The 14565-nt window shown below is 40.1% G+C and overlaps 1 protein-coding gene across 8 annotated transcripts in view; it reads left to right on the top strand.

Moving 5' to 3' along the window:
• The first annotated feature begins 7720 nt into the window (after positions 1–7720).
• The window catches only part of ARSJ (arylsulfatase family member J), a 92792-nt gene continuing 85947 nt past the window's right edge, over positions 7721–14565 (top strand). For 4 of the 8 annotated variants that reach the window (XR_010139767.1, XR_010139768.1, XM_054554389.2 and 1 more), the window contains exon 1: positions 7721–12055. Coding sequence is in view for 6 of the 8 variants with exons in the window: in XM_054554389.2 (XP_054410364.1) it covers positions 11658–12055 (398 nt within the window). In the remaining 2 variants the exon portion in view is untranslated. The remainder of the gene's footprint in view (positions 12056–14565) is intronic. The other 4 variants (XM_063723610.1, XM_063723611.1, XM_054554388.2 and 1 more) reach the window with 4 other exon arrangements.

The following is a 14565-nucleotide window of genomic DNA, read 5'->3' as shown; positions in this document are numbered from 1 at the left end:
GATGTGACCCTTTTATTACCTTGATATGAGTAGGAATTTTAAGAGTTGTCCAACTGGTTTTTAATAATCTTTGAAAATTGGCACCTTGTTCTGGCACACCTCTTTGGAAAATCACAGCGTTGAATCTTGGCACCTCAGTTAAGACTTTTGATTTAATAGTCTGTTTAATGTATTTTATAATCAATCATATGCTATTGAAATTTCCGTATCATTTAAAAACTGAAAATAGAACAGTTTACACACATATATTTCAATTAAATTTTCTGTTGGGTTTCTTTAATTTAATATTTTTTATTTAGCTTTCCAATTTCAACTAGATATGTTTTTCTTTTGGCATGTGCTATAAGATGTGGATCAATTTTTTTAGGATAAGGTCTCTGGGAATAGCTAACTAACGCTTTTTTCTTATCTGTGAATTCACAGTCATTAACAAAGATATAGTTCCAAAGTGTCAAAGTATTGATAAGTACAAATGAGCTTGGAAAGAAAACAGGGCTTTACCCTGAAATCTACACAATTATGCAACACGTATCAACACATTTATTCAAATGTTGTTTATTACTCAGAATGCTTACCCTTTATTTCATTTTGAAAAGTTTATGTTCACATATTATTTTCTTATAGCTTGAGATTTATTTTTTGTCTCTCCTTTCTTTCATTAACCAGTATTTATTATTGGTGTATAATATTATGTTCTACTATATAATAAGGTTGGGGCCTTCTTGTTACTGCTTTGAGATTACCTTATGTTAGGTTCCAAATTATTGTCATCAGATTGAGGTTTTGATGTAAATGACATTAAGCTATAAATTAATTTATGAAGAATTATAATAGGAATAGCAAATTAAAACAAACATTAATATTGCTTACAATGGACCTAGCACTGTTCTTATGTGCTTTTCACATATTAACTCATATAATTCTCAAAACAACCATGGTAGATATAATTATCAGCCCCAATTCTTCCTGTTTTCTATGTCCATAGCTTTGTTATAACCTCTTCCTGGGAGGTATGTATTTCCCATCTCTTGACTCTGGGCTTGGTCATGTGTTTTGCATTGGCCAATGGGATATAAGCAGATACTCTGAGTCTGATATGTGCTTCCTTGATGGGGCTTGCTCTCTTTTACTTCAGCCATTGCCACGAAAGAACATGTGTCTATATCACTAATCTCAGGAGGACATGGGAAACACTTGGGGCAAAGCTGGCCCAATGCTTAGATTTGTAAGAATAAATTATTGTTGCTTTGAGTTTTGGGATGGTTTGCTAAGCAGCATTATTTGGCAATAGCTAATGAGTGTGACACACTAGGAAGTAGCTACTATTATTATCCCTATTTTAGAGATGAGACAAATGAGGTAAAGAGAGGCTAAGTCACTTAGCTAGCAAGTGCACAGGATGGCTTTAGAGTCTATGCTCTTAAACATCTTTATAATAGTTAGTTCTTAGTTTTGAAAAAAAGTATATTCAAACATGTTTATTCAAATTCTTTCATCTTCCAATATAAACACATACTTTTATGAAATACATATTAAATTTGAGGTCACTGAAGCTCAGAAAATTTAAGTGAATTGCTATGTATCTCAAAGACATAAAAGGAAGAGCTCAAAGACATAAAAGGAAACCACATGTCTCATCTTGTTTATTTTAATGTTTATATTTTTTGGTGGTTATCAGTTCTTTTATATAGATTTCAGGGTAAAACCTTGTTTTCTTTTCAAGCTAATTTCATTTATCAATACTTTAACACTTTAGAACTCTGTCTTTGTCAATGCCAGTGAACTCACACATAAGAAAAAGGCGTTAGTTAGCTATTCACAGAGACTGTATCTTTGTAAAGTAAAACCTGCTAGAATATGTGCCTTATGACACTGGTCTTCTTGATTACTCTTGACTCTATCAACCTCTCCCACTCCCTGGTGTGCTGGTTTACTGGCCCTTGGCTATATGATATCCTGCTCTCTTATGATGTTCCTATTCTGCCTCCTACTCTTTGTACAGCCACCTGGTGTAACTCAACCTTGGTTTCCTCATAAGTCCCTACCTGCATAGGGTGGTTACAAAGAGCAAGGGGATAGTTCACGTAAAACCACTTAGCATAGTTTGGAACCATACCATTACTAAGTAAATCTCAATAAATGCTGCTATCTTTACAGTTACGTTTCTCTCATGACTTCTTGTCTCCTTATGGACCTCCTGTCATTTTCCCTATCCTTAAAGAGTTCTCTCCCAGACCCTGTTCTCACTACTTATTTTCCACCTTTCCATGGAAATTTTGTCTACCCTATCTAGAGGCCAGTGGAATTTCTCATCCTGCCCTCTTCCCTGAGGTGAAGGCCCATATATGCACCTCCCTACTGCACCCCTCTATTGGGATGCTTCATAGACCTCAAAATCAAAGTAATTTTTTTCCACCTATTCACCAAACCTGCTAAATTCCTTCAGGATTTCTACCATTATAAATGGCACCACTATTCAGTCAGTTACCCAAACCAGAAACTGAGGATAATCATCTATTCCTCCCTCATTTTTATTCTCCAATCACCAACTTCTATTGATTTTACCACTGGATGCCTTATTAATTCACATTATTTTTTACTGCTTCCTGGATGCCACATCAGGCACTCACTCTTATGGATTAGTCTGACCCTGGATTCCACATCTGTCTAGACCCATTGAAACTAGACAGCAGCCCACTTTAATCTCATGAAGTTGGTGCCTCCCACTTCCGGCCCATGCCACAAGGAGAATGCCAGGAATCTTGCCTAAAGACTTCACTTTGGAGGAGCTGGATTTAGAATTTATCTTGTTTCCTGGTCTTTTGTTTGAATGTATCTGAATCCAGCAATGCCTGCATGGACTGTTGCCTCTGGCATCCACCCACTTAGGCTTTAATGCCTCTCCCTTCTTTTCTTGATCCTGGTGACTTGGCCATATCTCAACCTTGCTGCTTCCTGCCATCTGACAGAAATTAGGTGTTCAGCCCTCAGATGTTTCGACTCTAGACTTGCCCATTTGTTTTTCAGCTGTTTCCCATATTGCATTTGGTAAATGACTCCAACTTTACCAAGTAAGCAGTCCTATTAAAACTTTTTCATGATTCAAATTGTAAATCAGTGGTTTTCAAAACTCAACACACACAGGATCATCTGCAGCACTATCTGTAACATAAATAGTTGCAGACTATGGGTATTTTGATTTAGGTCTTGGGTCTGGGAATTTTCTTTTTTAAAAAAAGATCCTTAGGACAGACATGGTGGCTCACTCCTGTAATCCCAACACTTTGGGAAGCTGAGGTGGGCAGATCACCCGAGGTCAGGAGTTTGAGACCAGCCTGGCCAACATGGTGAAACCCCGTCTCTACTAAAAATGCAAAGTTAGCTGAGCATGGTGGCGGGCACCTGTAATCCCAGCTGCTGGGGAGGTTGAGGCAGGAGAATCGCATGAACTCAGGAGATGAAGGTTGCAGTGAGCTGAGATTGCACCATTGCACTACAGCCTGGGCAACAAGAGCATAACTGTGTCTCAAAAAAAAGATCCTTAATGGATTCTAATGTCCAGGTAGGTTCAGGAATTGATAGTCTAAACAGAAAATTTCTATGTAAATAATATAGAATTTTATTTACAATTTAAGCAATAGGAGTGGATTTTTAAAATGTAGAAATTTTAGGATTTTCTCATCATAAAAATTTTCTTTAAAAGTCTGCTTTTGGGTAAAGATGTTTATTGAATGAAAGAAAGATCTTTTTGACAGTTTAAATTTTCTGAGTTTCTGATGTCAAAAATCTTGCTACTTTTGGGTAGCTACATTTATACATGGTTGGAACTTTAATTTTCCCACATCATTCATCTTTTCTTGACAAATTATTACTGTTACTAATCAACAGAGACTTTCCAAAAAAAGGAAGCTGTATTAGTCTGTTCTGATGCTGCTAATAAAGACATACCTGAGACTGGGTAATTCATAAAGGAAAGAGGTTTAATGGACTCAGTTTCATGTGGCTAGGGAGGCCTCACAATCATGGCAGAAGGCGAATAAGGAGCAAAGTTATGTCTTACATGACAACAGGCAAGAGAGTGTATTCAGACGAACTCCCTTTTATAAAACCATCAGAGATCATGAGACTTATTTATTATCATGAGATAGCAGCACAGGAAAGAGCTGCCCCCAACATTCAATTACCCCCCACTGGGTCCCTCCCATGAAACATGGGAATTATGGGAGCTACAATTTAACATGAGATTTGGGTGCGGACACAGCCAAATCATATCATTCCAAACCTGGCCCCTCCCAAATCTCATGTCCTCACATTTTAAAACCAATCATGCCCCCCAATAGTCCCCAGAAGTCTTAACTCATTTTAGCATTAACTCAAAAGTTCACAGTTCAAAGTCTCAACTGAGACAAGGCAAGTCCCTTCTGCCTATGAACCTGTAAAATAGAAAGCAAGTTAGTTACCTCCGACATTCAATGAGGGTACAGGCATTGGGTAAATATAACAGTTCCAAATGGAAGAAATTGGCCAAAACAAAGAGGCTATAGGCCCCATGCAAGTCCAAATTCCAACAGGGCAGTCATTCCATCTTAAAGTTCCAAAATGATCTCATTTGACTCTGTGTCTCACATCCGGAGCACGTTGATGTAAGAGGTGGGCTCCCATGGCCTTGGGCAGCTCCACCCCTGTGGCTTTGCAGGGTACAGTCCCACTCCTGGCTGCTTTCACAGGCTAGCATCGAGTGTCTGCAGCTTTACCAGGCACATGGTGCAAGCTCTCAGTGGATCTACCATTCTGGGGTCTGGAGGACGGTGGTCCTCTTCTTACAGCTCCACTAGGCAGTGCCCCAGTGGGGACTCTGTGTGGGGGCTCCAACCCCACATTTCCCTTCCACATTGCCCTAGCAGAGGTTCTCCCTGAGGGGTCCATGCCTGCAGCATCGAGGCATTTCCACACATCCTCTGAAATCTAGGTGGAGGTTCCCAAAGCTTAATTCTTGACTTCTGTGCACCCACAGGCCCAATACCATGTGTAAGCCACCAAGGCTTGGGGCTTGCACTGTCTGAGCTGTACGTTGGCCCCTTTTAGCCACAGCTGGAGCTGATACGGCTGGGACACAGGGCACCATGACCTGAGGCTGCACACAGAAAGGGGGACCCTGGGCCCAGCCCAGGAAACCATATTTTCCTCCTAGGCCTCCAGGCCTGTGATGGAAGGGGCTGCCACAGAGATCTCTGACATGCCCTGGGGACATTTCCCCCATTGTCTTGGTGATTAACATTCTGCTCCTTGTTACTTGTGCAAATTTCTGCAGCAGACTTGAATTTCTCCCCAGAAAATGGGTTTTACTTTTCTATTGCATAGTTAGACTGCAGATTTTCCAAACTTTAATGCTCTACTTCCTCTTGAATGCTTTGTGGCTTAGAAATTTCCTCCCCCAGATACTCTAAATCATCTTTCTCAAGTTCAAAGATCCACAGATCTCTAGGGTAGGGGCAAAATGCCACCAGTCTCTTTGCATAGCAAGCATGATCTTTAATCCATTCCCAACAAGTTCTTCATCTCCATCTGAGACCACCTCAATCTGGACTTCATTGTCTATATCACTATCAGCATTTTGGTCAAAACCATTCAACAAGTCTCTAGGAAGTTCCAAACTTTTCCACATTTTCATGTCTTCTTCTGAGCCCTCCAAACTGTTCCAACCTCTTCCTGTTACCCAGTTCCATAGTTGCTTCCACATTTTCAGGTATCTTTACAGCAGCATCCAACTTTTCTGGTGTCAATTTACTATATTAGTCTGTTCTCATGCTACTAATAAGGACATACCTGAGACTGGGTAATTTATAAATAAAAGAGGTTTAACTGATTCACAGTTCCACATGGCTGGGGAGGCCTCACAGTCATGGTGGAAGGCCAAGGAGGAGCAAAGTCATGGCTTACATGACAGCAGGAAAGACAGTATGTGCAGGGGAACTCCCCTTTATAAAACCATTAGATCTTGTGAGACTTATTCACAGTCATGAGAACAACACGGGAAAGACCCTCCCCCATGATTCAATTATCTCCCACCAGGTCCCTCCCACGACACATGAGAATTGTGGGAGCTACAATTCAAGATGAGATTTGGGTGGGCACACAGCCAAACCATATCAGAAGCAAACTCAACTTAACATTTACTAAACCAGCAAGTTAGCCATCCTACTTGGTCTTGATCAGAAAGTGGATGTTGCTTGTGATAACGTAATGGCTCAAAGCAGCCTAAGTTCCATAGCCTAGTGAAGAGTTAATAATACTTAATAAGGAGTTTATTATATGTCATCCATGTCAAAATGATTGTATTAGGGTAAACATCTGTTTTAGACTATTTGTGTATTAATTTAAACACAGTGACATTCCTTCATTTTAAGTATTTAATGTACTTATAAATGCAACCAAGCAGCAATTGGGTTTTAAATCTTTTTAATAGTCTGTAAATCTCTGGATTGGCTGTTTTCACTATTTTTAAACATACACTTAGCTGTATCTTTTTTAAATTTGAGTATATGTTTAGCTGAAAATAAGTACCTACAGAAGAAATGGGAATGGTGTGTCAGGCATGCTGTCCTACTAGGCATCCCTTCAAATATTTTTTTAGGTATATGTAATTCATAAGCTATTCAGTCCATGCATACTGGGAGGCTGTGGGAAATGTCATTTTAACGGTGAGATTTAACATCGATGTTTCAAAGAAATACTGTTTAGCTACCCACTTTACTGTTTGCTTGTGATTTTCTTAGCTTTTATGTTGACTGACAGGCTCCCCATACCCAATCCGTCACTCCACCCTCCAACCTCTGGGCATCCAGTACCCTTGGTCTGTCCCTTGAGGAACCCCGGGCACCCTGTGGTGCCTTATTCATACCATCCCTTTTTGTTAACGGCAATTCTCCCAATTTAACCTACTCATTCTTTTCTATTATCCAATCAAACAAGGTCCTATCTTGGGTCCCTTATTCTTTTGTCCCTTTTGCCCTCCTCTTAGTTGATTAAATCTTTCTAAGTTTTTAATAAATGCTCTTCTGCCATCAGGTAACAAAACCAAAGCATAGTTTTTTAACCTAAGGAATATTTTGCTGTACAATTTTTACACACTGTGGCAGTTGTGTGATTCTAGTCTTTATTCTGTCAAGTCTCTCCCTGAAAATGCCCTGGGAATTCTTTGGCTATATTTTTCATCATGTCTTACTCTAACCAAGAAAAAAAAAACTCAATAAGAAGTCAACAGGTTCAGTACTCTCAGAGTAAAGTTACAACTCTTCAAACTTTGATGGACTGAAGCAGCTCATTTGTAACTTCTAGTCCTATAAATCCCAGAAATCACTTCACTAAAATAGTTTGTCATGTTATGTCCTACTCAAAGGATTTCATTCCTTCTAATGCCCTCAGAATCAAGTTCCAGCTCTTCATACTTTTTCAAAGTCCCTCAAATCTGGTGTCACCTGAACTTCCTAACATTGTTTCCCATAATCTTCCAATCCAAACATGTGTTCAGCAAACTGGCTTTCTCTTTTCTTTAATTTGAAATGTCCTTCCTTTAACTTTCTCTCCTCCTTCCTAAATTTTTATCATACTTTAAGGCATAGCTTTATCTCACCTCCTGATTAACCCTTACTTGAATACTCAGTCCATACAGATTTCATTTCTAGGCAATTCTATTTTTCTTTCCTTTTTTTTTCTGAATCAAATAACAGCTTAAATTTTTATATAACCATTCCACAACTAGAGTTTATGTGTAATATAAGCATATTCAAGCTGAAATCAACCTAAGATGGAAGTCTGTAAGGGCAGCTGATACCTGAATACTAAAATGCAAATACTAAAATGCTGATTCTAAAATCAGGAAAGATCTAGTAAGTTACAGAGGGTCTTTAACTGGAGACTTCATGAGAACACTAAAACTGTTGCTTAGAGCGCATGAAACCCAAACCTATAATGAGAAATGCAAATCATACGTACTTATACTACCAGTATATGCACTATAAAGCTTAGAGCATTCAATAGATTCTGATGTCATTCTCCCTGTCTTCCTTAGGGATGTGAAATAAGTCCTACCTACTGTGGGTAGGGCACTCAGCTGACTTTGATTTTCCTCTTTGAGTCACATCTCATTTGGTCTACTGTGGCATGGCCATTCTTGTTTCTTCGCTGTTATTACTAATTGTTAGTAGTTCTTAGTCTTTCTTAGTGTTAGTACTGCTTAATCCAGAAATGACCTTTTAGGGCCTGAATTCAGTCCTTCCATCCTGAGCGTAGAGTGTCTGCATGCCTCGTGTGGGGATTAGAATTCCAACTCTGGCAGCTGTGTTATCTCTGTGCTATGTGGCTGGCAAAGACTTTAAAGCCCATTTGTAGGAAGAATATCTTTTGTAAACCATCGGCTTTGAAGTCAGATTTCTAAGTCTAAATTTTCTGTAGAAAGGCAATGGCAAACAAAATAACATGCCCTCAGTTTAAAGATCATTCCCCTGAACCACCTCACCCAGTAATTGTACCCAGTCTAAATTGTTTTTTGTGTTTTAAAATTTCTTTGAAAATGTTCCTTTTTTCAGAACAGTTGTATAGTAAGTAATATAGTAAGTCACTGTTGGAGTTGTAGGGTGATTCATTGATGAATGTATTTCTTCTCCACTCTGGTGTATATTCCAACAGAGCAGAGACTGATTTATTGCATCATTACCTTCCTGTCCTCTAGCATTGGCCCAGTTCCCCAAATACTTGTTGAATGGAAGAATACCTCATAATGTTGATATAGACGGAAAAGAAATAAACTGTATGCAGCACTATATAAACAAACATACCCAGTCAGCCCTCTGTATTCGCAGGTTCTACATTATGGGACTCAACCAACTATAGACTGGAAACATTCGAGGAAAGAAGGAAACAAAAAAAAATAACAATACAACAATAAAAATAGTACAGTCCAACAACTATTTTCATAGCATTTACATTGTATTAGGTATCATAAGTAATCTAGAGATGTTTTAAAGCATAGAAGATATATTAATATGTAGGTTTTATACACATAGTGCACCATTTTACATAAGGGACTTGAACATCCATGAATTTTGGTATCCCTCAGAGTTCTGAAACTAGTCCCTGATAGATGCAACTGTATATGTGTGTATGTATCAGTATATAGAATACTATGGTTAACACATGGTAAGTATTCCATACATTTTGATTGTTTTTTTATTATTATTGCTTGGAACCTCAACTGAAAATGTGTCTCCTTCTCGCACAGAACATGGATACTTCTTGTGCTATGTCACAAGAAGTCACTGTCTCCCCAAATAAAAGGCTAGATTGATCAGAATGTTTGCATCTTTCCCATTCAAGCACCTGGCTAGGCCCATTAAACCTAGGGCCCTACCTCTCAATGCTTTTCAATCCCCTGACACTCAGTACTCTCATTACATATTTGGTGACTTAATTTACAGAATTGCTAAACTCACATTTCTGAACATGGCTTCTAAAACTGACTATCTCTCCCCAGATTAGCCAGAAGGGCTGCAAGGAAGAACAGAGACCAGAAGGCCTACAGCAGCTAGCAAGGTTAACTTCATGGAGCACCATCACGCCTTTCAAAGATCCCATTTCACAAAATTTTGCCTGGGAACTCAGCAGAAACTTTAGCAACAGGAGAGAATTAGAAATAAGTGGCTAAATGAAACCTAGATTTATGTTTCAGTCAATTGAGAGAATCTAACATGGTATGTGCCAGCCCACAGTAGGTATTCAGTAAGTAACTGTTGAATAAATTTGGTGGTAGAAAAAAATATCTCAGTGGCTCTTGGCATTCATTGCCTCTTCTATAAAGAGAGACTGTACTATACATCCCTCTTCTGCCTTTGAGCAGGACTTGAAAACTCTATGACTCTAGTAAAATCAAGAGTATTTTCACAACCAAGACGAGTTTTTACAATGGTTTTACTCCACATGGTAAAAAAGAAAGAAGGAAAAAAATGATGAAGCTCCCTGAATTACTGGATGGGAAACACTGGCTTCTTTAATGCAGGAATGCAGACTGGCTTCGCAGTTCTTGAAGGAGAAATGCATAACTCTTCCTCTCCATGCTTTTGGCTGGAGACACCCTGTGGGTAAGTTAGGGGAGAGGTAAGAGGGAGCGGGCAATTCCAGTATCTTCACATAGGGAAAGGGTAACGAAGAATCAGGCTGTAAAAGCCAGCTACTGGGAGAGGAAATAAAACTTAAAAATTTGTCATCATTACTGGAAAAAAAAAAAAAAAGGGACAAAAGGAATAGGAAAATGATGGGGGTGGGGGGACTAGTAAAGGAAAACCTGAAAAGGAAGTTGGAAAGAGGAAAGAGTGTCATACGCATTTTGTTTTTACTCCTGCTCCTTCTCTCTCACTCCCTCCAGAAGCTAGAAAAAGTTTGCAAGCGCAACTTTAGGGACGGGAGACGGGGCTCTTCACCAACAGACCCACGAAAAGAAGTGCCCCTTCACCCTTCCCCATTCGCGCCGCCCTCCTTTCCCTCTAGCGGGGTGATGGGCAGGAGGCGACACTCTTGGGACGCGGTAGCCCAGGCGGATCCCCCGGAATCCCGTCGGGCTCGAGCAGCACGCAGCTCTCCCTCTGGCAAAGCCTCCTCTGCCTTGGCCATCCACCTCCCGGAAAAGAAAAAGGAAAGATCGAGCCTCTAAACCGTCCTTTTCCCCCTCCCCCTCTTCCCGGGGGAGCTAAGGAAGAAAGTACCGTTCTGTGATTCACTGGAGAGAAAAGAGGGAGGAGGCAAAAGAACTCGGAGTGCCAAAGCTAAATAAGTTAGCTGAGAAAACGCACGCAGCTTGCAGCGCCTGCGCCGGGTGCGCCAACTACGCAAAGACCAAGCGGGCTCCGCGCGGACCGGCGGCGCGGTTAGGCACCCGGCTTTGGCCTTCAGGATCCCTAGCAGCCGCGAAAAGGAATTGCTGCCCCGAGTTTCTGCAGAGGTGGAGGGAGATCCGGAAACGGCTTCTTCCTCACTTCGCCACCTGGTGAGTGTCGGGGAGATTGGCAAACGCCTAGGAAAAGACTGGGGAAAATAGACCTGGGAAAGTGGAGAAGGTGATCAGGAGGCCGGTCCACTACGGCAGTTTATCTGTCTGATCAGAGCCAGACGCGACGCGTCCACTTCGCAGTTCTTTCCAGGTGTGGAGACCGCAGGACAGACGGCCGATCCCGCCGCCCGCCGTACCAGCACTCCCAGGACAGTCAGCCTCGCTCCCCAACGTCCAGGGCGCTCTGGCCACGAAAAGTTCCTGTCCAGTGTGATTTTCAATTCCTTGCTTGGTTTTTTTCTCCAGAGAACTTTTGGGTGGAGATATTAACTTTTTTCTTTTTTTTCCTTGGTGGAAGCTGCTCTAGGGAGTGGGGAGGAGGAGGAGAAAGTGAAATATGCTGGAGAAGAGCGAGCCCTCCTTGTTCTTCCGGAGTCCCATCCATTAAGCCATCACTTCTGGAAGATTTAAGTTGTCGGACATGGTGACAGCTGAGAGGAGAGGAGGATTTCTTGCCAGGTGGAGAGTCTTCACCGTCTGTTGGGTGCCTGTGTGCGCCCGCAGCGGCGCGGGGCGCGTGGTTCTCCGCGTGGAGTCTCACCTGGGACCCGAGTGAATGGCTCCCAGGGGCTGTGCGGGGCATCCGCCTCCGCCTTCTCCACAGGCCTGGGTCTGTCCTGGAAAGATGCTAGCAATGGGGGCGCTGGCAGGATTCTGGATCCTCTGCCTCCTCACTTACGGTTACCTGTCCTGGGGCCAGGCCTTAGAAGAGGAGGAAGAAGGGGCCTTACTAGCTCAAGCTGGAGAGAGACTAGAGCCCAGAACAAATTCCACCTCCCAGCCCCATCTCATTTTCATCCTAGCGGATGATCAGGGATTTAGAGATGTGGGTTACCACGGATCTGAGATTAAAACACCCACTCTTGACAAGCTCGCTGCCGAAGGAGTTAAACTGGAGAACTACTATGTCCAGCCTATTTGCACACCATCCAGGAGTCAGTTTATTACTGGAAAGTAAGTGTTCCTACTTCTTATATTTATTCCTTGGAGAAATCTTAAGCATTTAATGAAGATCCAGCTCCAAATTTAAGGGAGTGACAGAAAGTATGGGGAACAACTGAATGAATGAAGAATGAATGAATGATGTATGGTACTGGGGTACCGTGTTAAAATGGATACAATGTTAATAATCTTAATTTTCTAGTCACTAATGTAGTCTAGTTTTCCTTTTTACAGAGCCAGTTGTAAGTTTTTAAATGAGATGAGAACGTATAAATACCCACCAACCAGAGATTTCCAGAAATGGTCTCCTGTTTCAAATCTATTCTACTTTTGAGCATGCTCAGATTTTGTTTCAGATGTCATACTAGAATTCACACTCACCATCACTGATAAGAAAGATCAAAAATTTTTTTTGCTCTTGGTGCATTCTTAAATCTAGAATTCAATTATCAGAGAAAATGAGCCAACGAAACAGATACTGAGTAATGTAAAATATGACCAGTTTATGTATGACTCTGCTTCGGTCTTTGATGGGTCATTTTCTCTTATAAGACCCCCTAATGAAGGCCATATTTAATTAGCAAAGCAGTTCTCAAAATGCAAGGAAATACAACGGTAAGTACTCAAGAGGAGTCAAACTTTATCTGCAGTTTTCTGCTGCTCTTCACAGGTCTGGAATTTTCTGACTAACCAACAGAAATCAGACTATTTGGATGCTTAAGTAAAGTGCTTCTCATATTGTTGCTGCTTTGCTAAGTAGCTAAATCTTCTACTTAAATTGTTCACACATTTTCATACTTTTACTCTATCCTATCAGAACACAGGCTACTGTAATTGATTTGGATGTACAAATTCAGCCTGTGGAACGAAGATAAACTAGGAAGGGCAGGGGTTAAGCTGGACAGAGGTAGAAGAAAAGCCTTAGCCATTTCAATCTATGTCTTGTGATTTCAGTTGCAGGACAGGGAACCCTTGCTTCTGAGAAGTTGTTCTTGGAATTGGATCCTATAAAAGTAGCCAGTATCCATTGGAAAAATAAAGACGATTTTGTAAGAATCTCTGTCTCGCAGAGACTTTTGCTTACAGCATGATTTCCACTGCTTAGCAAACTGTCAGAACTTAACATCATTGCCAGAAAAGAAAAAAATTATTGTCCTTCCCTCTCCTGAGAATGAGAAAAGTCTCACTGTACTTCGGGGTCCTTTTAAAGGTTAACTGTGGCATCAGAAAATCAAGGATATTTGATATTTATAAAGGAGTAGATTATTGGCTGGAAAATAACAAGTCCATCTGGTGGCCTAGAGGTCAAGTTCTTCATGTCTAATTCCAAACACCCTTATATTTGGCTCATGAAATAAATGTCTCACAAAGCCTCACTGGACCTCTTCAACTAACTTATAGAATTTAGATTTACACAGATAGCCAACAGTGGTTGAAAATATGTAACTGAACTATATGAATTTATTTTTCACAGTAAAGCATGTGTTCAAGGCTTTTCACCAAACAAGAAAATTTGTTCTTAAACATTATCTTGCACTGAAACAATATGTAGGTTTTATCTTTTAACCATTATGTTTATTTAATAAAATGAAACAGAAACTAAGCTGGAAATATTTCCTAATTTTTCTCTTTGGTGAAAGATTAATGTCTCTGTAATTTCAAGGCAATCAAACATCTGATGAGATTTCTTTTCTCATTAAAAGTTTTTATTCAGTGCAACAGGTTGTATAACTTTTATAGACAAAAAGTACAAATAGCTACTGTGATTTGATTTAAATTTCTATTTGAATTAAACATTTGAATACTTTTTCACTTGCAATTTCTCCTTTTAGACAAATTGCTGGAACCTTCATTTAAATGAACACAGATGTAAGAAATAAAGCAGTTATGGAAGCCCAGTTCTGGACTCATTATTAACCCATTTATGCCTGAGGTTGCAATTTTTTGAATTTTTGCAATCAGACCCTGGCAATGATCTTGAGCAGTAGTATATAAATTACTCCCACATGCTTAGAATTCCAATAATGGAACACTAGGCATAAATGAGTTAATAATGCAGGTCCCAGAGAATTATGGTCATTTGTTCTCTCTATGAACACATGTCTATGCCTTGTGGATCTTCTAAATTAAAAAAGGAAGCCATAAAAAAAACTGAAATGAACTAAACTATTTTAAGGGAAATAAAATGGGTTATGTGAAACGTGACATGATTCAAATATCTTCACATGACAAAGAGTTTACATAATTGAAGCTGAAGTTACTTTTGATACTATTAACAAAACAGCCCTCCCTTTATATTTTTCTGGAGTCAAAAATTAAAAATCCATTTTCTTTTACTACACGAATCTGTAACAAATTGCAGATTCCCTTAATAATTTACATCATACTAGTCTGGCAATATTGATTATCAGTCAGCCTGTCAATAAGCATTCATGTGTACAGACCCCTGCATTGGAGCTATGAAGAAGAAACAAGAAGTGAGCCCTAATCTCTGGATAGTAGTTCTCAAGTTGTAATGTGCA

This window comes from Pongo abelii, chromosome 3 (genome assembly GCF_028885655.2).
Source record: "Pongo abelii isolate AG06213 chromosome 3, NHGRI_mPonAbe1-v2.0_pri, whole genome shotgun sequence".
Classification (NCBI taxonomy): domain Eukaryota; kingdom Metazoa; phylum Chordata; class Mammalia; order Primates; family Hominidae; genus Pongo; species Pongo abelii.
Note: the sequence above shows the minus strand (reverse complement) of the source record. Positions and strands in the feature narration are given on the sequence as shown.